Source organism: Neopsephotus bourkii, unplaced genomic scaffold, assembly GCF_033783945.1.
Source record: "Neopsephotus bourkii isolate Nb327-2 ecotype Australia unplaced genomic scaffold, CSIRO-AGI_Nbou_v1 NB_923, whole genome shotgun sequence".
Taxonomy (NCBI): Eukaryota; Metazoa; Chordata; class Aves; order Psittaciformes; family Psittacidae; genus Neopsephotus; species Neopsephotus bourkii.
The window spans coordinates 3804607-3827187 of NW_026901417.1; the positions used below are offsets into that span (position 1 = coordinate 3804607).

The window sequence follows — 22581 nt, forward strand, 5'->3', positions numbered from 1 at the left end:
TCACAACATGCACACTTTTATAACAGGAGTAGGAATGAAAGAACGACAGAATAAATGCACATTGGCATCATGTTAACTATTAAAGCAAGATTAAGTACTTTGATACTGATTTAAGTGAGAATGAGTTACAGCTTTATGTCATTATGGAAGTACATTTAAATCATCCAGTAACTCAGGAGGCAGTTTTCTTCTCATAGCCACATTCCCTCCTGTTTTTATTTTATACAAAAATAAATCTATGTAGGTTTTGTTATTATATAAACATCAACACATAAATAAAACCAAACTATTCTGGTACAGATTTGTCATTTTTCGGTCTTATACTGAAGATGCATGCTGTATTAACTCTACAGATACCTTTTCCCAAAAACATGTCCCATGAAAATTCTCCCTACACATCATTTAGAGCTCTTTCAAGATTTCTTCAAGCCAAAATCTGAAAGAGATAGAAATTCTACTGCATTGCCACCAAGTTAGTCAAGTAGGAAAACCCTGCATGTGTCATAGAACAACATGTTCCATGTTCGTAACATGAGCATCAGGGAACAGAAGATTGATCTGTGTTTGTGGTTTTTTGTTTGGCTGGTTGGCTTTTTGTTTGTTTGTTTGGCTCTAACTTGCAGATTCTGAAATCTTTAGAACAATTTGTACCAATTTAAATATTACTTAATGTTCTCTCCAAATTAAAGGCTTTTCAGACTTGACATTACCTCCACAGTGCCCATGCTTTCTTGGCACAAAATGGAGATAGCAAGCACAGCTCTTCCTGGATTGGTATCGTAGAGAGAGGGAAGTTACATTTATTTCAAAGTGCTTTGTGCCAAGGTCCGACAGCATCATTTGTATGTATGATGAGAACAATTTAGAATGGAATCATTCATGTAGGTATACAAATTGGTGCCAGAAATGCCTCCTGCAATTTGCTAAGACACAAGTTTGTTTCTTTGGACAGTCCTAGGCTCAGACATCTCAGCTGTCACCAGCTTGGCTGAAGTAACACACAGGAACCGAGCCAGAACAGAACCTAACTCTTGTCCAGAAGCATGCAGGCCCCAGGGTGGCTTAAATGGAACGGAATCTCTGCTATGTGGCTGATAATAGGAAGCAAGAGAAGCTCAGTAACATACATGAATTAGTTGATTCACTATTAATGCTGCATGTCAAGCTCATTGTTCAACTGTAGCTACTTAATATGTGAATTCAAAAATCAAAATAGTTATTTGCAATCATTTATGTCAGTCAAAGCTATATATGGGGAGTAAATGATACAGGGCTATGTGTTTATTTAAAAAGATAAGCTTCTGCTGTATACTGCCCAAAGATTGCTTAAAAGTAAAATGTCTTGTTGCAAAGCACTGCTTCCTAACCTTTTTGCGAAGCTTCTGGATGCGATTAATCACTTCCCGTGCAACTCCTTCATCCACCATGGACTGGTCTGGGGTAACATCTAGCAGAACTAAAACCTGAAGTAACACACAGAAGACAGTTGAATAGGTCACAAACTTGAAACAAGCTGGTGTAACCTGCTCAGAAGCTCAGGTCCACTTTTATAGAGCTCCTCACTCTTAAAAGTACTTCTGACATCTCCAAAATTCAGAAGATAGGCTCCTGGAATTTGCTGGACTGTCTGAACAAACAAAACACCCCAGCTTTCACCACACCATGTTCATATTACTTTGAGAAATACTTCCCTTAATCAAAAAGAAGAAACGACCAATACACTACCTGAGCATCTGAATGTGCCTCAAACTGTGTAGATCCTCCTGCCACCTGATACATGAGACGAAGATCTTCCCCATGGAGTTCATGTCCTTCTACAACAATGGTGCCTGCAGAATTGGCAGGGGAAGAGCACCTCTTAGAATCAGAGTAAAAAAGTTCTTTTAAATTTAAAAAGCTTTAAACACTTATCAGACTTGAAAAACATTCAAAGCAGTGTATTTGTGATACAGTGGACAGCACTTGAGCACTGAGAAGAAAGACTGAACTATCCCCCAGTCAGATTTTTCATACAAGCAGAGCTCACTCAAACGCAGATGCTTCAGCTACTGTGTATCATCTGAATGAACCAGAATACAACTTAACAATAACCTGTATACTCAATGAAATGAAAATTCACATTCTAGCAGTTAAGTAAATTGGTAGAGCCAGAAAATTCACACCCAGTTGTAAACCTGGAACTGAAGCAATGCTTTTAGAATAAAAATTATTGCATGTATACTCAGTTCAAGTATGATTAAGCTGTACAGCACAGCTTAGCCTCCATTTCATCTTGGCCTTACAGTTAACACTTAAACAGGAGAACAGTGTAAGATTAGCATATATGGCCACTGATCATTTACTGTCAGTGAAATAAAAAAAACCACAACTTTTCTCCTAGCCTCATGAACATAAAATTTAATAGGGTACCAACACCAGGGAAGTAGAGCTACAGTCTCCCTAAGCCCACAGGAGGATACTTGTGCAGTTTTTCCAGAAAATGCTCAATTCATACACAAAAATCAGGAGCAATTCCTTTGTTTTTTCTCCGATGAGCCGAAGAATTTTGGATTCCTTTTTCTGTCAACATTGCCATCATTTACTGGTTTGCACCATTACGCACCTGTCTCCTGGAATTCCTCCAGCTGCTCGCTCTTCAGCTCTTTGATTGCAGCCATGACAAGCTTAAACGCACCTTTCAAGCGCTTCCCAAGCACCATGTGATCTGGTTCTGCTCTCAGGCGGACTCCATATTTCTCTTTATCAGCAGAGAGCGTCACTTGACGTACATTAAGCTCCTATGTAATACACCAAGAGAAAAAAAGAATGAAGTTAAAGAACAGCCATCTCCAACAGCTGTGGCAAAGGTACAAAACCAGGGCCACAGCACTAGGGAAGGTGTAAGTGTCCAGCTGCTAATCTTTTACATGGTTGCCTCTGTGAACTAAGTAACTTGCCAACACTGCAAGAGCAAATAACCCTGTCTAATACTGAAACTGGCCTTCACAAGAAGGCCCCATCCTTCTCCTCAGCCTTTAGATAGACATTTCTCTCTTAGTAGTAGATACTAGTCAGCCCTCAACTGAAATCGGATCCCTATTCAACAGCCCTTTTTATTTTACCATTACAACTCTCTGAGGAGATAAAACTATTACCTTTATGTACAAAGGCATTAGAGAATGGCCTGGCAAAATTCAGGAAGAAAAATTCTGCTGAAATAAGAGTGAAAGGACTATGCGTTTAGTCAGAAATCTGTAACCAAAGTTTTATGGTTTAAGTTGTACAAATGCTGCTGCCTCATTTCATCTCTTTACTTATTGTTTATTTTGTTTACTATATGACAAACCACCTTCCCAAGAAGGACTTCTTTCCTCTGCAGCACAAGATCAGTGTGCCAGAACAGCCCAAAAAACTTATAAAGCTCCCATTAACTTCAGGAGAGGTCCCAGACCAAGGATGTTATTTTGCCACTACAGACTATGCCCATGTTTATGAAGTAAAAGACCAATGCTAGAATTCTGGTGAGAAGAAAGCTGAAGGGGAATATGATCGAGGTTTAAGAAATTATGAAAGAGCTGGGTAAGAAACATAAAACTGTTACTCACCAAATCCCCAAAATACCCCTCAAGTAAAGAAGCACCCAGTGGAAACACTGGGAGATTGGTTTGCAAGAGATATGTAAGTAGTTAACCTTCAGTACTTAACGGCACAAGAGGAGATAAGGGGGAAGAGTACCCCAAGTTCAAAAAGGAATTAAACTCCTAACACCAGGCACATGAAAAGACATTAAAAGGAACAGACAGACACATGCCCCCAAATACAATAGCTGCAGATGGTGACTATGACAGGAGTCTACCCAGGTGGCCAGATGCTTGTGCTTTCTCTAAATGGATTCTATCATTGCAGGAGACAGCATGATGTGCTAGATGAACCATGAGTCCAAACCAGTAAAGTCACGTCTTATATTCCTAATTACAAATTATTTTCTTCATCACATAAGCACATTAAATACCACCATTAAAAAAAAAAAATCCCACAAACCTTCCTGCACACCCAGACCATCATACAATGCCAACTTTGAAAATACACAGCAAACCTCTCTATTCCACACTTAATTCTGTCCAATGAACAAAGGCATTGCACCCATTATTAATAACACCAAGAAATAATGTCTTTGTATGCCTCCTGTAAGCAAGAGCACTGCATGACAGTGTAATTTTGTGGCTCCAAGGGTCTTGTTTTGCCCTGCTTTGTAAAGCCAAGTAAGAAACACAAGACAGCACCCAATATCTCAATTTCCAGTTTCACACAGCCTTACTCTCTATTCTTAGTGTGATGGTACCAAGGAGAGATCTTGGAAGTTTTAACTGCCAACATGCAACTCTTCCACAAGTGCAAACCTGCACGCATCTGAAGCATATTCACTGTAATTCAGTGCGTTTTGTCTGTCAGGCTGCCCCACACTTGAAGCATTTTGTGTTTAAATCTCCACCTGAAGGTTGTTAGAGTTCACATCAATATGACACAGAATCACCAAGTGGATCTGGCAAGGAAGCTACTCCAAGTCAGTTAGGAAGCAAAGTAAATGACAGCATCAGCATGACAGGGCTAGCAAGTAGCCAAACATAAAGACTGAGAAGTAATGCTTAAACATAGCCTCTGAGCTACAGTGTAATTCCCTAGGAAGTCCTACTGACATAAGAGGAGCCAAGAATATAACCGAATCTAATTTTATTTAATGTATCTTTTAGGAAATCTAATGAAAATTCTGCACTTCAGAAATTCAGTTTTCATGGGGTGCTGTTGGAAATGAGCACACAAGTAGCAAATGGTGACCTTATGGGGAAAAAGAAATAATAATCCAAAAATCAGCATAAACTGAAAGATGACTTTGGGCCTGATTTGGCTTGGTATGTATTTTATCCATTCCATCAGGAAAAGTTTTCTATGTTAATTAGATTGGGAAACCGTTCTTCTGAATACATTGCCAATCAAAAAAACAGAATGATGCTTGAAAAACAAAGGCAAGTCTGTATCTTAGGTCCATTTATATCTTCTTCAATATAGTGCTTTGACTTAAAATAGTTATAATTTTATCTTCCTAATAAATCAAAATTAGCATCTTAACACATCTTTCAAGCCTCATACACGCAGACTGAAGCAACCAGTTCTTCCCATCACTGGTCAGAAGACCTGTATATATGGAGGCATTTCTTATGTACAAGGGCCTTTTCCTGGTGCCATGTGCCAGACACAATCAGATTGACCAGTAACACAACTATAGCCAGTTCTCAGAACACAGAAAAAGACATGCCAGTACTGTGCTTCAGCTGGTCTGGGCTCTCTAAGCCAACATCCTAAAAAAGAAAATAAATACTGATTTTGTAATACTGTAAGAAACAAAACACTGAAGGACCACACACTGCCACAGTTAATGCATTGTTAATTCAGCCCCTTTGTGGACTCAGCCTACCATGTTACTGTAACACCACTAATGTGATGAAATCCTGGTAGACCTTAGATATGATGGAAAGTCAATTTTCTCCGATTTATTATAGCCATACATAGGGGTGGGGTTTGCAGAGTATACAAAGGTTGGATGCAAACACAATTCTAACTATACATAAAGTAAAACTTATTCAGATAGAACCTTTCATTGGAAGAAGTTAGGAAGTCCTGAACTAAACTTGTAAGAGGCCTCAAATACTAATGAATAAAATGCCACTGTGATCAGTTGTTAAAAGCCTCCTGATTTTTTTTTTTTTTTTCTGTTTTTGCATGACAACTCTGTACTCTGGGCAGTTCTAATATTAAAATCCCCTTATTTAAATGATTTGATATGTGCTGCTGATGAAAAGGTCAGACTGCAGATCAGAGACCACAGCTGCGTCTGAAAAAGTTATGAATGAAATTTTCCAAGAATTGACAAGTATATTTTTCAAAATCTTTTGTCAGCAACTGCATGAAATTAAATGGCATCAATTTTTCTTATAGATTACCTCTGGCAGCTGTAAATTTACCAGAAACACACTTCTGGCAATAAATAAAGGTTCTAAAGCTCTGAATATGTAGGAGGTTGATGAACAAAGCTGCAAACACAGCCCAATACTACCCAGTCTACCTGCATTCATTGACCTCTTTAGCTCTGAACCACCCAAGTAACCAACTAGATTGATTGGTGTGCAGTACAATAAAAAGTACACTAAGTTTCAGTATCAACTATTGCATTTAAAGATATGTAATAAAAATAGGACCATAGACAGTATTTTTTTATTTGTGCTTCCATAAAGGTATTTGAGTTTGTTGTAACTCATTTTCCCGTAAGTCAGCAATACCTTAACTTTGCAGTAGCAAATTAACAGAAATTATAACACTTTTGTACAACAACTTATGTAATAATTTATCAAATTCTAGGTTACTTTGTTACCTTTTACTAGCTGTAGAAGTTGATAGCAAATTTTTGTCAGCTATCTTTCTGGAAGTAATTTGAGTAAGCAAACCTCATCTTCCTTCAAAATGGATTCTGTAAAATCCATAAATCCAGTTTTCAGATCAAGAAAATGTGGTAGACACTAATCTAAATTTCGCAGCAATGTGCTACTGAAAAGATCCAGGTGTCAAAATGATTAATAATAATAGTAATTCTGAAGTGAAGCATCGCAACTGCCAAGTCTAAGAGAAATAATCCATCCACTAACGACAGAAAAGCCTTCCAATCCCACTCCAAATCAATTCAGATTTAATTAAAATTCCTTTATTTCATAATTCTAAAGAATTTAAGTCCCACAGTAACTAAAAGCAAGAAGCACACACCACTGATGTATAAGTCGTGTGCACTGAGCCATGACTCCCTCAGCCAGGGCTTTTAAGTCACCCCCAGCTGAATTTTTAGAAGCTTTCTTCAGATGTGTATTTAGGCTCAGGGAAAGATGGTATTGCTGGAGTAATATATAATTAGAAGTTTAAGAGTTTCTCCGCTGCTTCAGTCATCTCTTGAATTCTTTGACTGACATGGTTGCTCTCACCAAGACAAGCAAGGTGAGTTGATCTTGCATGGGTAGATGCAGACTTCTGTTCCTCTGTCAAGGTGAGGCAGCTGATCTTGCTTGGCATCTCATTTTAAGCAAGTGCCTAAATCTTCTGTTATACAACCCCATGAAAACACCTTTTTAAAAGCAAGGAGGAATCCTTAACCTACTAAGGACAGGCATACTATAAGGGGCGTGCCATTTGGCCATGCCATTTCTAGATGAGGGAAAAACACTTCAGACACTGTACTGCCGGTGGTTATTATGATAGAGAAAGAATTTCTCTATCACTTATCTTTCAAGACCTGTTTCACTGCCTTTAGAGAATGCAAAATGCTACAAACACTTATGGAAGAAAAAAAAAAATCTATTAAATGGGAATACTTCATGTAGCACCAGGATGTCTTAGAACAGCTACTGGAACAGGCTCTTTCATGAACATATATACAAACTGATCTGGAAAGTGGCAGATTCTGACAAACAAAACATGACAGAAAGATCAAATGTCAGTTATTAGTAGAGATACATTTTATATTACTTATTTTAATATTATATATTTAAATATATATTAATAATATTTTAAATTATGTATATTATACAATCTATAAAATATATATTTAATATTATATATTTATTATATTATATTATTTATATTAGTAGAGATACATTTTATTGAATAAACCATTAAACAGAAACACAAACTAAAGACATATTGCTGAACCCATCAGTCCTATATTATATCAGCTCATAAGAAGTACAGAGGTCCTAAGGTGATACACCATGGAAAGAATTTCCTGAAGACAAAAACCAGACAAGCTCCTTTGCAGTGTCAGATTCAAAGTTTCAACACTATGGATGGAGCTAAACGAAAGGAATCACTCTGAACTGCAAAGAATTCCTGCATTTCCCATCTGATTACTGTATTTGGACATACACAACCTGTGCACTAATATGTCAGTATCTGGGAAGTATGCTGGAGGCAAAATAGGACAAAGAATGAAGTTGTAACAGTAATCTGTTATAAATGAGCTACAAGCATTTAAAGCAGAGGAAGAGGGCAGACTTCAGAGGATAATGAAAAGTACACTCTTTATCTCACCTCTCCAGGTGTGTTATCAGAGGAGGTAAGGGAAGGAGGGCTTCCATGAACAGCTAAGATTGCTATTCAATTGCTACATTGCTATTCAAAATCCCTTTTCCTTCTAGTTTCAGCTCATTTAAACAGAGGTTGTTTCTAACATGCAGATTTGAGAGAGCAAGACACAAGAAGGCTAAGCTTGTAGTTCACAGGCATGCAGAAACTGCATTAAGACTTATACATGAAATCTCTTAGTTAAGGAAGCTGGTATTTCGGGGGAATCGTTAGTTTTTGTATTGCACTACAGTTAACTTCGCTATCAAGGACCTTGCACTGAGGCTAGTATCCCTTCCTCAGAAACTTTCTTACTAGGTCCTGAACAGAGAAGATCTTCCAAACAACTACCTCTGTGGTTTTTTTTGCAAAGACCACTCCTTCAGTTCTCATCCGAGTTAAAAAAGCTGGTGTATGTTCTGCCTCATTGAATTAAGAGCCACACGCAAACTCAACAAGATTGCATATGGGAAGGATTAATGTGAAAATCCAGACAGATTAATACCCAGAAATTACTGTCATGAAATAATCCCCAATTTATATTCAAAGCCCAACATCAACACCAAATCAGTTCCTTTAGAATTCTGTTTTCTTCGCACAGCGCTCCTATTCAAAATGCAATTCCTTTCTCTTCAAAACAAATACAAAGATGAAGTCATGGCTTATCTCCCCAAAGAACACAGTGAAACATCTGGGTGAAAACGGATCACCAATCCCAGCAACAGATGACTGCAGCAAGAGGAAACGAAGTCTGCTCAGCAAGAACAGCATTGCTTCACCAGTCTTCCTTCTTCCCTCTGCCTTTCAGAGTGGTTCTGAAAAGCCTCTGATCTTACAGTGGAGATGACATTACCTCTAACCCCCTGTTCAGCAAAGCAATTATAAAGCCCCTAAGATGCTAACACTGAGAAATTACACATAGCATATCTCATAACATCAAATAACATAGCATATCTCATAACATCTCATAGCATATCTCAAACATCATGATCATGGCAAATCTAAGTAGTAAGAACCACTCTTTTGCAAACATGTTTTGGAGGCCCCAACACCTAGAAAAGAGGCATACCAGCAAAGTAACTTCTCTTCACCCTCCCTTTTCTTTTAGAATAAAAATACCATGGCTCATCAAAATTCATCACTGTAGCTGAAACACTTCCTTCTCACTATTCCCTTTTATTGTTTGATTTCTCATGTACATCATAGATGTGAAAGATGCATATAAAGTCTGTTTGTAATGAAATTTAATTTAACATAAGGAATAAAAAAAGCCCACTTTACTGTCTTTTAAGCAAAAGTAACAGGCTTCTTGCTTCACTACAGCTTCTGGAATGCAGTACTAAAGCTTAAAATATATGTTTATAGTATAAGCGTATAAATTAAGATTATCTATGAACAAATTCCTTTTTCATTTCACTTCTTGAAATACTATGGATTTCTACATGACTCACTAAAGGCAGAAAGTACAGTCAATTTTGGCAAGTTAAGCTCCAAAATCCAAGATGGGTTACTTCTCTTTTGAATGATGGGGCTTTTATCCAAACAGAGCTAGAAGTAGGGCAGGCTGCATTTCTCTAACAGACACACATTACAAGAGTACAGCAGTGGCATACAGGAGCATATGAGTGTAAGAAGTTGGAGTGACTAACATTTATTTGACATTTTATTTCCTAAAGAACATTCTGAAAAAATCTTGACTTGTCCCCTCACCTCCCTTATGTGGCACTCTTTCTCCCCATCAACCCTTCCATTTCCTGTCAAACCGGTTATAATCTCCTGAAGACCACAAATTTTGCAATCCAACCCTTGCACAACATGTAGTTGACTACTGTCTTATTTTCATTCAGAAACTGTGGTTTTTTTTCCTTTCCCTGATCAAGAACATTTCTTACAGCCTCTTAGTCCCGTGTGGTCAGTTTGAGGAATTTAGTACCTCTCAATAACACAACTGACAAAGGATCATCAGCCATTTTACCTTCATTTCTGTGCACAGTACCCAGTGCTATCCCCTTTCATTACAACTCTCTAATTTTACCTAGTGACTTGTTAATAACACCAACAGGGAAGGTTTGAGGTTGGTTTGTTTAGGTAACCAATAAACACAGTCCAGCTAAGCATCACATTCCTGATGTTCTTACCTCAAGTACGTACTTCTCTAAAGATCTGATGTTTTCCAGAGCCTCTGGGTCTTGATGGATAACAACTACTTCTTTCAAAGGATACTGGGGAGAAGGAAAACAAACATTTGTCCTTCCAACTAAAAATGAAAAACTTCAGAAATTACTTATTATTTGAAGTATTTTTATTGTTGAACTGTTTGCCACTCCAAACTTAATTATGCCATTTTCTCAGGTTTATCCCAAAGTTACAAAGTACATTCCCAATGTATTGATAAGAGATGGTAAAGAGCTCTAACCTTTACTGGAATGGTTTTTCTGTCCCTGATTACTCGTCCAAGCTCAATAACAGATTGCAAACAAGAAACGGCACTTTCAATTCTTTTGTCAATGAGATCCTCCCTAGATCAAAAAGGAAAGATTATATTGCTTCATTTCATCCTGTTTGCACAGATTGAAAACACTTTACCCCCTTCTCTGAAATTCTCTACAAGAGACACTATTATGCCCTGATGGAGCAATCTGAAAAATGAACAAACAGGTTTTTCTTCTCTTTGTGGAGAAGACAAGGAAATAATATGCTGAAAACAAAAAACAGAGTTATTTTTAAATCATCTTTTGTTAGCATCCCTCACAAGATGGGGATGACGGATTGAGTCATACTACCTGTTCTATTAATATCCAATGAAAAGTAAGACTTACATTAATAATATCCTAAGAAGATACAAGAAGATATTTTAAATAGGATACTTACAATGACAATGAAATAACTATAAAACAACCAACTCACTGGATCCCAATTTATAAACTTTTCCAGGAATTCTAGACGCTTTAGCTTGAATTTTTAAGACAGTCTTGCCATCTTTCCTGGCTTCACCACTTTGACAGCTTTCCATTTTGAGGCAAGGCAGGGTTGGGGGGCTGGGGGGCTGTTTGTGTGTCTTTTTGGGGTCGGAGGAGTGAGCTGTATGAGCTGGTTTTGAGTATGCCAACATTCAGGTCTTGTGTCCAATATACTGGCAGCCAACAGTTACAAAAATGTGGTTTTCTTGGTTTCTTGAGCAGCTGCATAAATTGAGCAGCTCCTTTAAAAACGCACAAGTGTCATCTCAACACCAGAGGTACAGGTTCAAGAGACAGTTGTGAATAAAATAAACAAAGTCATTAGCTGTAAGTAGCAAAAGCACTGGAATGAAAACCATGTGTCCAACCAGAACTGTCTAGAAAAACAGAACTGGCAAAGCAAAACTCACAACCGAAGCATCTCTGTGTTCTGCATTAGGACTTTGATCAAGATCTTACTACCTATTTTGAAGCTTTTCTTCCAAAAGCCCGTCTTCCAGCATGGTTCTCCAAAAACTTGAAATCATGTAAACTGTGAGATACAAGATTTTGCTCCCAGAAAGACCAATATAGCATAATGCGGCAGTATTTCAATATTACTTGCCACTATTTAACAACATTGTGGAGCCACAAAATAAGAATGGTCTTCAGAGACCGCATGAATAGCCACACAACTTAATTAATGCAACCAATCTTTTCAGCCACTATTAACTGAGTGGGGTTTGGTAACACAGTATTGAGTCAAGTTCAGCTGTGAAAGTGGCCAAGTCCCTTAGCTTTAGCTGTAAATACACATCATATTACTAGAGTAGTATTTTATTTAACTGCATCAAAAAATGTCTGTTTTTATTAACTGACAATGTTGTCCCTATGCAATCATCAGAAAAATATTCAAACAATAACGCAATGCTGTGCTTAGCAACTCAAAGTGAAACTCTCAAACTTCAACAATAATTGAGTTCTGAAAACGTATCTTTCTATCTGACAAAGGGAACAACTGATACATAGGGGATCCAGTAAATTACACAAACTAACAGAAGTCAAAAATCCAAAGTACAAGACAAGTACATCTTATGTTTATGTGATGCGGCAGCAAGTCAGCGCTAACAGGAATAAAAGGTGACTAAGCCACTTTTAAATGCTCATGCTAAGCCCATGCATTAACTGAGCTCCTGCAAATAGCTCACTACTCCTACATTACCCCGTTCTACAGGAGCTCAGAACCATTTCTGATAGCTCACTGATGAGTTTTGCATTCTTTGATTACATATTCTTTACAGCACTTTCCCAGAGAACAGAAAATCAGCACCATCATTATGTCAATCCCAAACTCTCTGTTGCAGTAACTGTCACTATTAAAGCTATCAGCGCCTTCCTCAAAGGATACAGTACCCATAAAAGAAACTCCATTAATAGGAGGTTTACATTTTTGAGCAGGCACATAAAATATCAAGGTCAGCTCCCTTGTCCTTAAGGGTTTTCAAACTGAGCTGTAATGCAAGAGGAAACTGCTTCTCTTCCATTCAGTGACCAATACTAGATTGTAATGCAGGCACTAACTTAATCCACTACTGTAGCATACCAAAGCACTAATGAGCAACTGATTACTGTAATACCAGCATCTCCCTCAGTCTCTCTTAAATATTAAAAATCAAATTAAAAAAACAAAACCTAACCAACAAAAGGCCCTACCGAAAACAGCTTCAGTTGCCAAGTTCTGCCTGGGTTGAGTTGATTCTATGGATAACCCAGAGTGTACATCCAGTACAACCACCATGGACCCAAACCTTTTTGAGACACCCTGGCACTTACAAAATAAACCTCACCCATCAGCATCCAAAGAAATGATCTTTCTGGAATGCACTCTTTCATATGATGCATCATCTTACAAGGAAGTGGCAGTCTCTAGACAATGGTCTAAATTCTTGACCTGAAGCCAAAAGAACTCAATCTGCTAGCTCCATATGTGGTCGACACAAAACAATTCCAGTCCTCATGGGATCTGGCATCAGCATTCACTAAGAAAGGCCTTGAGAATGGGAGAAGCACACGTCCTTCCTTCTAGGGCCTACAAGGAAGTTCTATAATCCTTCTGGGCCCTTCGCAGGTAGGCATTATAGCTTCTAGTCAGTGAACATTCTGAAGAGTAAAAGGATATGCCTTGCCCACCATAAAGAAACATGAGCTGAGAACATGCATTCCTCCTAATTGTTTTCCTTCCTAACTACAATCCTTTAACCTAGCACAAGTCTACTGCCTAAACATGGAGGGAAAATTCCCAGCTAACAGACTGGTGTGTGAAGTGTACTGCTAGGAAAATGCTATCCTACAGCAAAGAGGCTAACGTTAGTGACAGCTTCATCAAAACTTAAGCGTTTTTTTTCTTATAGAAAAGAATGAGTTAAGTACCATCCCCAAATTCTCCCCCAGGCAAAGGAATATTCACATTAAAGCAGCTTGTTTTCTTGTTAAGCAAAACATTTCTAAATACAAGTAAATGAAGGAGCAGTGTTCCATGAAAAGAACAGAAAAAAACCCCAACCCAAACCACAAAGCAAAACAATACCAACAAAACAACCACAATCAACCAAGGAAAGCCCAACCACACCAAAACCCCATTTTCCCACACAGCAGCTGGCTCTCACCTCACTTGGGGAAGCATGAGGTAGTGGATGCTTTCAGTATTCTTTTCCTGAACTGAGGCCGGATCAATAAGTGTCTTCAGATTCTGGTACATCAGCTCAGTGATAAACGGAGTATATGGTGCCTGTAATGTTGCACTCAATCATCATCTTTTCTTTATTGTACATTATGAATCGGTAATACTTATGAATTGCATAAGGATAGTTCAGCAAAAAACATGCTTTCACTGTGTCTTCAGTGCAGAACTGTGATGTTATTCAAAATGCAGACTGAAATAAATGAGGAAATTTCTGCTACTTATTCACCTCCTTCCTGACATTTATGTGCTACTTTTAGATGTCAGACAAAAAACATGTCCTTTTATCAGTCAGGTGATACAGTAGGCCTTTATACTATCACAGGGTAGATAAGCAAATAAAAAGGGAAGGAAGAAAAACTGCTACAGAAATCAACAGCAGTATGGGTTTTTTCTCCCCACATGTTCAGTCTCTGTACCCGTAGTTTCTATGGTCAACTACAACACAAAACAGCACGCTCTTAGATTAGCTGCATTAAAAACATTAGATAGTTACAGTGGGCTGTAATTCCCTTACCATAAGCCTGCACATGGAGAACAAAACACTGAACAAGGTTTCCAAGGCCATAATGCAGTCTTCAGTCCCATTCTCACCCTATTTGAAGTAATCACAAAAAACAGCAATTGCAATTTGAGGATAAGTAAGCTCACGACAATAAACTTAAAAATTTCTATATTTTTATGTAATAAACTGGTTTCCAAACTGTATTCATTTTGCTCAATCCCATTCAGCAAGTGAAACAGAATTACTGGGCATTTTGTTGGTTGGGTTTCCTCATAAAGCAAAGTGGAGGGGATAAAAGTCAACTTCACGTTCCCACTACCAGGTACAAACTGATACAATTTAAAATGCAGCATAAAGATTTTGTGTAACACAAGCTGCTATGAAGCTGCTATGCATTAAATTAACATAGACTGCTGGGATTCTATTTACAGTACAAGACTGCAGAAGCAGGTACCTACCTTTAGTCTTCTGCGATTCATTCTAACATACCAGTTGGTCAGAATATCAACAAACTTCACCAATCGAGGGACTACAGTGTACAGACGGTAAGCTACAAGGAAAAGTGTTTACTGCAGTTAATATCTGCCCTCTGCAACAAGCTCCTCACTTAAAAGAAACACATTATCGTTTGCAGCTCTGGTGTTAAACATAATACTTGAGCAGAAGCATGTATGTAAGATCAGAAAAGCAACCAGACATACTATTATGTTAAAACTGTATTTTGAAATCGCATATTATCAACTCTCATGCCTCAAGACAAACACATCCACCACCAAATTGCTTCCCTAATCCTACAGACACAAGCATTATGGAAGCCTTATGCTTTTATCTGACTCGTAAAGAGGATAGTGGATAAGAGACTATTAATCGCAAAGGATTTGGCAAATCCTAGATTTGCACATGCTGTAAATACAGCCAAGTCAGTAGATGCTTAAGAGAAATCATTGTGGAATCATACAAAGATATTTTATTAATTACTGCCAACACTGTCTCTCTTGTTGGCCAGATTTAAAATAAGACACCTGTTTCAATCAATTCTCCCTCAGTTAATTGCAATCTTTATTTTTCTAAGTATCACAGTAAGTCCTAGAAGAATATAAAGTAACAGCAAGCCTGACTAGGTAAGAAGATAAACATAGCTGCATTTTCAAGTTCTGGGTAACTTCAAATCATGGAGGATTGCCAACACAAAAAGAAGGTCACCACAAGCATCACTATGCAACTGGGATAACAAATTTCAGTTGTTCATGACAGAAGTGGAGGGATGGACCTTAAATAGGACTCCATTTTCTAACGAAAAATCTGTGTATAACATCTTTAAAAGCAAAGAGCTTCTTGATCTCTATTCTGAATCAGTTTCATTAATCAAGCAGCTACCGAATAAAACAGATCTTTGCTTTAAAAGCTCCAACACACTTTTCACTGCACTTTCTAAAACAGAAGTGTTTTTGAAGGCATAGTACTGGTATTTAAACCTAAAAAGGAAATGCTCAGAAGATTCATGGCATTGTGGGGAAGACATAAATAATGTGGGAATTTGTATTCCTTAAAAATTCCCATCTCTCTTCTAGCTATGCAACATGTAGTTAGGAGACTGGTTAAAACCAAACAGAAACCTCAAAAACAGACCCTTCACGGATGAAATCTCCTGTAGATACACTAAGTTAGCCTGGAAGTATACCTTTCTCCCCTTAATAGCTATAATCCTGGTTCATAAACCAAATGATGAAATCTTACTGTTTCATGACTCAAGAAAAAGCCATGGCATGTACATAGAAACACATACACACTGCTTTCGATTTACCATTTTTTAACTACAGAATTTTAACCTCCCCTTAAAGCACAAAGGATTGTTTGCCCTATTACTTTCCATAATACCCTCCTAATTTTTTTGTACTTGGCCTGTTTATCAAAGGGCCCAACTCCTGGAAGTTTCCATCATAAAAGATGAGGTTGAGTGGAGACACTATACCACTACTTACTAGCTAAAAATTCATGTGGATAAATGTGTTATTATCAAAGTGAAGCAAAGTTAGCTGTACCAGCAGCTGATGAAGAGGTTATTGGTGCACATCTATCCAACAATTCTGAAGAGAGCATGTTTTGCAGCTCCAGTTTTGGGCACCTATTAAACCAGAGATACCACACCACAGCAAAATCCCTCTTATAAAGGCACATGCATGGTTTCAAAACATTTGTGGTTTTCCATAAATAACTGAAGTGACACTGCTTTCTAATACTTGCTTTGTCCTACTCTCCAATTGCATACATTCTGGGAAGTCAAAAGCTCTCCCAGGCCAGGATTACCAGAGGGTTGTTATACCTTTCTGAAGTTTTCCTAGGCTCCCCAAAGCATCCCAAAGCTGGGAGTGTGCACAGGTACATTGCCTGTCCCACCCTCAGTCTATTCAAGTGAAGTCAATACCAAACTGACAGGGACTCCACGCAGGCTGAAATACTGCTGGCTATTCGAGCTACTAGCAAAAACTGGGGCAGAATTAACTAAGTTTTCCTTAATGGAAACTTTATTCTAGAGGCAGGCAATCAGTGTAAAATGTACCTCCACTATAAAATACACTTGACTAAATGGAAGAAGCTAAGCTCAATTGCAACATTTTTTCTAGTTAGTGGCATCTCCTTAAAATTTAGGGTTTCAAGCTTGTCTTCTTGATCACACACACAGTTGCAAGAAGAGCACATTACAGTGCAGACTGTGCCATTCCTTCGACAGACAGCCCAAACATCCCCTCAGCACCACTGCCTCAGCTGTGTTTTAGACATAGCAGAGACAACATACCATTTTATGCACTTTGCAGTAAGAACTGCATGGCATTAGTTGGCAATCATTTATTTTTGCTTGCATCATGTCACATCTACAACAGCTTCTGCATGTTTATTATGTTTTCATCTTCCCTTGCCTCTTACTAGCATTTTTCCTACTTCAAGACATGGCGCGAGTATCTTGTCACCAAATACCAATTTACTGCATTCACTAATACCTGTCTGACTGAATTCAGAGTTTATGCAGAAAAAAAAATTGAAAAAATGTTTATTAATCACTTGCAAATAAGAGGTCTCACTCATCTGATGAGTGAATCATGTTATATTTATCTAACAGAAGACAATAGCAATTAACACCAACATAAGCCTTGAAAGTCTTTACATTGTCATTTTTCAGCAAGCATTTTCTTCTGCTTGGAGCAATCTTCTTGCTATGTAAAGATGTCAGCTGACACAACCCTTTTTATTAGCTTCACCTTCCTCTTAGAAAATCAGAGCAGAGAATTCAAGTTTCTAGCCCCATTCTCATCTTCCTGCAAACACTGTTTAAACCATGCACTAATCCAAGATGCATAGGTTCTGCATATTAACTGGGTGGCAAGAGATGAAACTCCCACACCACCACTGCATTTCAAGGACAAAACTTCTAGGATGAAGCCACATTTTCACCAACAACACACAGCCTTTATCATATTCCAGGTTTTGGTAGCTTGAGGATTCTTTCTTCCTTTTATGAAATGTTCTTAGATTATCTCACCTGAATTTTCTTATTACCAATATGACCTGGATAAACACTGTAGCAAGACAACTCATGTTAGTGATCTTTGGGGAGAGTCAGCATCATGCCAGTCTAAGAAGGGGAAATACAGAAATGACTGACACAGTGGAGGACTATCCTGTGCCCTTAAATTCAGATCTTGCATTTAGCCATTTCCTCATTATCCATCTTTCCACTAATGGTTTCCTTTGTCAAGACCAAACACACCTGTGGAAGGCTTCTAAAAATTATTCTGAGGGCAACTTACCACTGGCTTCGGGGGTTGTTTGCTCATTCATAAACCACATTAATAGAACTATGCTTGGGAAAAAATTGTTCCCCATGCTCATGTACCTCTCAAATTTATTTTATTTAGCTGACTTGAGCACTGCCCATTTTATCCTTTTTTTTTTTTTACAGCTTCCCCAAATTCTATTTGGCTTCCTTTTCACTGCTGTCTTTCAGTTACTATTATACTATTAATTGCTCCAAGCACTTCCGATGTTACAGCATCAAGCTACATCACTGAGCTCATAGCATTAGCCATGATTAAAAAAAAAAAAAAGCAAGCTTCATCCCTTTTTGAAATCTCATGAACAAGAACAGCAAAATCTGTATTAACAAGCATGAAAGCAGCATTCCATATATTATGGTAGCTGGTTAAAGATTTCTTTCCTTTTATCTAGACTGTAATTCTCAAGAGGAACCTGTAAATCTCTGGATGAAATGGCTAGTTCTCTCATCAAAAATGAAACACCTGCACACACCCCCAGCCAAACGTGCATACCTGCCATTTCAGCTTTGAAGAACTGAATGAGTGACTGGGTGAAAGAAAGAATCCATTTATCCATGATGTTATTGCTCTCCTTAACTGTATTCTCATTGTAAAGGAATTCTCGTCCCTCATCCTATCATCAACATAAAAACACAAAACACATTTTTCAAGTCATAAGGGTATATATTCAAGCCTCTATATCAAACCACCTGTCAGCCACTAGTATTTTGTCACCTTCTCTGTGTTACACGGGTTTCCGAGGAGAGGACATGAAATTCCAGAAGAGAATAAGCTAAGAAAATTAGTAAGAGAAGTAGCTGAGGAAAACCTGACTCCCACTGCTGTTGATTTCACCACACTACACCCTCAACTACAAAGGAGACCAGTTATTTGGATTGTTAAACCAGGTACGACACAACAATATGCAGTTGTTCTTCCCCTGTGTGCAGTGTAAGCCACAGCTTCCACACACAGGGCAGCACTCTCACATATATCTAACTCCTTCATCTAGGAGGATCTGAAGCATTTACAGAAAAGGTACCATGAAGATGAATTATATATGGGGAAAGGGTATATGAAGATCGTAATTATTGTTAAGAACATGTGACAATTTCCACAGATTAAAATATGAAAGAACACAACCTAAAAAAACCAAGTGGAATCTTTCAGCATCCAACACGCATATAGGACATTTTGTTGCTTTCCAGAACACTGATGTTTGCACCCATCTGAGAAATTGCAAGCAAAACCACAAGTAGCCACACTTGTCAGTGCCAACAGTCTGACTCTTTTCCATGTGAATCTTCTTATGACTGGTTGAAAACAGTAGTTTTAATATTATTTTAGATTTACGATCAGTATTTAACATCTGGTTATAAGAGTCTTGGGCTTGCCCTTCCCCCAGAGTCCAAATGAAAACTATCTCTTGGGATTACTTGACCCAGTAATTATACACCCACTTACATAGTTTCAAGGACAAGATTCTTGGGGAAGAAATACCTCTGCACACCCAGAAACACAGCAACCCCAGTGTGAGGTCAGCAATCATTCAACCAACTACAGTTACTGTGGTAATTACAGCAAGCATAAGATCACTATTAGACTTAACCCACAACATTGAGATTGTAGTTTCTTTCTTGCAGAAGGCAGAATACAATGAAAAAGGTGTTTAAGCCTCTGCATGAAATCTAGCACTATCACCTCCAATAGCACATTATTTTGCCTAGTATGGTGCACGGGAATGGTTTCACGATCTGTTTAGAAAGAAAAATTACTTCTGCTGAATCACCATAACTATCTGCTTAGACACTTGGATTTTCCACTGGGGTATCCCATCTCCAATTTGGCTGACCTTGCAAGATTTACTGGAATCAGAGCAAAAAGCTGCAAAGCACTGTAGATAATTCAAAGCTCAAACAGGAAAACCTGAAGTATATCTTTTGGCAGTGAATAAGTTTGCCTGATGAATGCTGTCTAGGGATCCTAAGAAAAGATTCCTTAAATATCAGGATCTCAAGTTACCAGACTTTCTTCCCAAAAGGTGTTATTAAAAAGATGAAACCATTTATTTAAGACAGCTATTTACTGTACTATTTACTGAAGTCAGATGCCTTTATTGCTTCAGCTGTCCACAGTGACTAGGCTGCTACTGTAATTTCTTGTGTAGTACAAGGTTCGAACTTTTTCACTTAGTTCCCATTCTTCCATGTAAGTCTGCACTAAGATGTGGTAATCTTCTACCATTAATGTCAGCTGAAAGATAAAAGTTGGTTTCAACAGAAACTATACAATATACACATAAAATATTCAATTTAAATGAAAATTTACTATCAAAAAGAAATTTCAATCTTGCTTTCATTTTGAAAGGGTAAAAATTCATGTCAGTCACTCAGCACTTTTAGTAGACTTCAAATGTAATCTTCAAGTCTAAAGCATTATTGTTTTTATGATGATTTGCCTTTCTTCCCATTCCATTTCTTCCCCCATCCCCCAAAGTTGTATCTAAATTTAACTTTAAGAAAAATCAACTGTCAAGTTAAAGACAACAATCTTCTGGCTGCTGCTAATGTATTCACTATCAAGTATTCCCAAGTTAAACATTTTTATGCAGATTCATAATTAAAGTTACAGTAAATGAGTTAGCTCAAGAAATCGTCACAGCAGCCAATACTGAAAATAGCTTTATTTTCTTTACTTATTTGCAGCTGCATTTGTGTTAGGACTGTATGCTGCTAAGCAATGTCCTCTCATGGCATCCTTCCTGCAATATAACCATTCCTGACTACATAGCATGGGGCAATGGCAAAGAAAAAGCAGCAGCAGTACTCAAGGCAGTATTAGTGACACCTGCTGCCTCCAAGCTACTACACAATCACTGGTAAGAATTAGTAATAAACCAAGAAGGCTTAGTATGGACATTTCAGAAGGATTCCTTCAAGCACACATGGTACCTGGCTTTTAGCTGGTGCTACCAGCAAGGTGACTGACAGCAGATAATTGCTTAGTATGTATTAACCCCACAAACTAAAAGTCCCTATCAACAGATACAATAGCACCACATTTATCTCAAATAAGAGGGAATCAAGAACAGCCTAATCTGAGAAAGGATAGCTGTTATGTCTTGACAGGCCCCTACCTTCCACTCCTCCTTTCTACAGAATAAGCTTGGTCAAGAAGAGAAAAATGCAGGGTGGTTACAGCTTTATAAAAGAGGAAACAAACAGCAAACACCATAGGAATTCACAACGAATATATACAACCTGACCTAACTTTGAAGTCAGCCTTGCTTTAAACAAGGACGTAAAGATCAGATGACCTCCAGAGTCAGAGTCCAAACCTCCCTTCCAAACTAAATTTCTCTACAGTGCTAACTCACTCTAACATTGGCAAAAGCACAAAGCCCCTTCCACTTTCTTTTTCCACATTCAAGAGATCTGTACCTTATGTTGCAGGATCTGAACATTCTGAGCAAGAAAACGATATGCATTGTACCAGGGCAGGAAGACATCTTTCAGTATATCCCTTACTCCTTCCTCTTTAAATCTCAGGTTTTCTGCTCTTACCACAGGAGAATTGATCAGGTATAACCTGCAAAATAAGAACACAGTACTCAACAGCTTAAAACTACGTACACCAGTAGAAATGCACTGAAATGTACAGTAAACCCTAGGGAGCTGCACAGCAGGAGACATACCCAAGGGAACAGTTTCACATTAAGAATTCTGAGGAAAACAGTACTATAAGCATGTAACATACTGAATATATGACAACTTACTTCCTAGTGGACAGGACTACTTTTGTGATGCTGCTTATGGAATTTATTTTTTTCTTTTTTACCCTAGAAGTTAACTGAGATGATAACACGTGCTCAGATGCTATTACAGTCTAAAACAAGAAGTGGGTCCATCGAATTAGTAGTCTAGACTGAAAGAGGCTTTGAGTAACCTGGTCTACAGGAAGGTATCCCTGCCCATGGGAACTATATGAGCTTTAGGGTCTCTTCCAACCCAAACCAGTCTGTGATTCTATGCTCTTTAGAATGGAACCTATTGTTTTGGTAATATTTTGAACTCCTTAACAATGAAAAAGTATTTTTCTATTCCATCTAGCTTGTTTCCTCATTTATAAAAAGCTTTGCACCCACTGCAAACACAGGGCTAAGGAGCAAGGCAAAACAAGCACATCAAAATCAAAGAGCAGAAATTAATACTTTCAAGGAAAAACAGTGCCAAAAGAGAACAAAGGATACACCTCTGATCAATACAAATGTGCTTCAGCTCCTGAAACAGCTGACAGAGAACGGCAGAGGATTCCGATGATGTTAACTACTATATCAGCAGCAGACCCTCACACAATCATGGCCAAGTCACCCAAAGGGGTTCTCATCTATACATTAAATCCACCCTGTCTAGGGAGATCCTCTCCTGTCTAGGTCAGTCTCTCTCA

The 22581-nt window shown here is 38.1% G+C and overlaps 1 protein-coding gene across 10 annotated transcripts in view; it reads right to left on the minus strand.

Moving 5' to 3' along the window:
- The window catches only part of IARS1 (isoleucyl-tRNA synthetase 1), a 107935-nt gene that overhangs the window by 17558 nt on the left and 67796 nt on the right, over positions 1-22581 (minus strand). For 9 of the 10 annotated variants that reach the window (XM_061357881.1, XM_061357880.1, XM_061357882.1 and 6 more), the window contains 10 exons: positions 21576-21723; positions 18649-18769; positions 14782-14873; positions 14336-14413; positions 13745-13866; positions 10556-10658; positions 10278-10361; positions 2603-2777; positions 1726-1829; positions 1368-1463 (listed from right to left, as the gene is read on the minus strand). In XM_061357881.1, the coding sequence (XP_061213865.1) occupies positions 1368-1463; positions 1726-1829; positions 2603-2777; positions 10278-10361; positions 10556-10658; positions 13745-13866; positions 14336-14413; positions 14782-14873; positions 18649-18769; positions 21576-21723 (1123 nt within the window). The remainder of the gene's footprint in view (positions 1-1367; positions 1464-1725; positions 1830-2602; positions 2778-10277; positions 10362-10555; positions 10659-13744; positions 13867-14335; positions 14414-14781; positions 14874-18648; positions 18770-21575; positions 21724-22581) is intronic. The other variant, XM_061357883.1, reaches the window with a different exon arrangement.